The 2367-nt window shown below is 39.5% G+C and overlaps 1 protein-coding gene across 1 annotated transcript; it reads left to right on the top strand.

The window, feature by feature from the left end:
* The first annotated feature begins 250 nt into the window (after positions 1 to 250).
* On the top strand, positions 251 to 1940 carry LOC145323078 (uncharacterized). Its single transcript, XM_080165459.1, has 3 exons — positions 251 to 529; positions 719 to 1423; positions 1484 to 1940. The coding sequence occupies exons 1-3, from the start codon at positions 251 to 253 to the stop codon at positions 1535 to 1537; spliced, it is 1038 nt and encodes a 345-aa protein (XP_080021585.1). The 3' UTR covers positions 1538 to 1940.
* Positions 1941 to 2367: the final 427 nt, after the last annotated feature.

Raw genomic sequence — 2367 nt, forward strand, 5'->3', positions numbered from 1 at the left:
GAGCAAGACATTGCTCTGCAACACGACACGAACATAAAAGTGAATAGTTGTCTTAATATTAATGTTATTATTGTATGTTAACCTTGTATTGAATTAATACACTTTATAAGAATATTTAGCTGTTTGTTCTTGCTATTACTATACGTCATTTTGGCGCAGTAGTGTAGTACGAATCTATAGCTCAGATTTTCTTTTAATTGTATTATTTCTTTTCTTTTTAGTTTGTTCAGGTATTTTTTGTGTTGGAACGATGGGATTGACCATTGAAGAGTGGAGGAAGTTGTCTCAGGATGAGAAGGATTTGCATTTGATTAATGAGATCCATGCTCTTGGGACTAGAATTGATAATGTGGCGGCGGAGCTGGGTGGGCGTATAGCGCCACTGGAGACAAAAATTCAAGAGTTGACGGATAATGTTGATACTAATGTTGCTGCGGTTACTGGACTGGCTACTCGGATGGACGATTTGGAAGATCGTCTTAATAAGGTGGTGGAGCCTAGTGTTGATAATGATATCAAGACTGAGAATGTGACCGTTGTGGATGAGTTTATGACTGGCCAGCAGCGAATTCTTGAAAAGATTGCCCAGCAGAATAGTTTGAATGACCAGCAGAATGGTTCGAATACCCAGCAGAATGGGTCGAATAACCAGCAGAATACCCAGCAGAATGGGTCGAATAACCAGCAGAATGGTTTAAATAACTCTATGCCGTGGCAGAGGACGGCTGGTGGATCTGGAGGATTTGGAGTACCAGAGGAGAAGCCTAAATTGTTTGCTAGTGGTTCTCGAACTATTTTTGGTGGAATGCAAGATCATGAAGATAAGATCGAAGCTCGAACTGCTAATGAAAAATTTTGTTTCCTTGAACAAGAAAGTTTGGTGGTGTTGCCAACACTTTCTATGGACAATTTCAAAGCTCCAATTGCTAATGAAAAATTTTGTTTCCTTGAACAAGAAAGTTTGGTGGTGTTGCCAAACAGGTTAGGGGGGGGAGAGTGTATAGGTGGAGAGGACCAGGTAACAGTCAAGGAGATGGTGAACCAGGTCGAACCTCTGGAGGAGGAGAGACATGTGATGCTGGACCAGGTCGAACCTCTGGAGGAGGAGAGACATGTGATGCTGGACCAGGTCGAACCTCTGGAGGAGGAGAGACATGTGATGCTGGACCAGGTCGAATTCCTGGACCAGTTATGCTTAAAGAATGGAGAGAGGGTGAACCAGGTCGAACCCCTGGTGAAAGAGAGATATGTGATGGTTAAGAACACCATGTCACCATTCTGTCCATTGAAGGACACCACGACACCATCCTGTCTAGTGAAGGACAACATGTGGGTGGAGGACACCAACATAATGTCCAGGGAAAGATATGTGCCGCCCTGGACATGTACTATGTTGGTGGAGGACACCATGAAAGGGGAAAAGGTGCCGCCATGGACATTGCAGGACAACATGTTGGTGGAGGACACCATGAAAGGGGAAAAGGTGCCGCCCTGGACATGTATCAGCAGGGAGAGAAGGATAGACATGTGTTGTTAAAAAATTATCCTTTTATAGTTTGTTTCTACAGGGAGACAGTTGAGTATTGTTAAAAATTGTTAAAAATGTATTCTCTCTATCCTTTTATAGTTTGTTTCTACAGGGAGACAGTTGAGTATTGTTAAAAATTGTTAAAAATGTATTCTCTCTACAGTTTATTCCTTTCTACAATTTGCAGGGAAGCAAGGATTACATGTATTTCTTTCTATAGCTTATTCAGGACAGACGTGTATTGATTAAACGAGTATTTCTTTCTACAATTTGCAGGGAAGAAGGATTTTCTCTACAGTTTTGGATTGTATCAACAGGATATACATGTACTACGGCCTACGGCGATTTGACGGCGGTGTGGCGGCGATCGATTTTTGTAGTTTTGCAATTAAGATATCTATAATTGAATAAGTATTGTATTTGATAGATTTGACGGCTTATAAAAATGTATAGAAGTTGTGCTTCTGGAAGTATTTCTATTTAGGAAATAAAACTCGCAGATGTTATGTTGACATACAAATCATAGATTATTTGTGGAGCAACTTTTTCTAGAATGAACGAAAATTTATCTGCTATTGTTATATCCCTGTATATTACTGATCTTACTCGATTTTTTTGGGAATGAACGTCAATTTATTTTCCATTGTTGTATCCATTGCTAATAAATGTAGATCTCTGATATTATTCGAATTAGTGGGATAAATGTTAATTTATCTGCCATTGTGGTGTCCATGCATAAGGTTAGAATGTATAACATATAATTTGGAAAGCGCTGACATTGTTTAAATAATACGAAGAGAAACGAAGCAACTCTATAAAGTTGTGATGGAAAATAATTT

This window comes from Acartia tonsa, chromosome 6 (assembly GCF_053477335.1).
Source record: "Acartia tonsa isolate MP-2025a chromosome 6, ASM5347733v1, whole genome shotgun sequence".
Classification (NCBI taxonomy): Eukaryota; Metazoa; Arthropoda; class Copepoda; order Calanoida; family Acartiidae; genus Acartia; species Acartia tonsa.

Coding starts and splice junctions, on each gene's coding strand:
- LOC145323078 (XM_080165459.1), top strand. CDS start 251: ATGGGATTGACCATTGAAGAGTGGAGGAAGTTGTCTCAGGATGAGAAG. Junction 530..718: donor ATGATATCAAGACTGAGAAT/GTGACCGTTGTG, acceptor ATGCCGTGGCAG/AGGACGGCTGGTGGATCTGG. Junction 1,424..1,483: donor ACACCATGAAAGGGGAAAAG/GTGCCGCCATGG, acceptor AAAGGGGAAAAG/GTGCCGCCCTGGACATGTAT.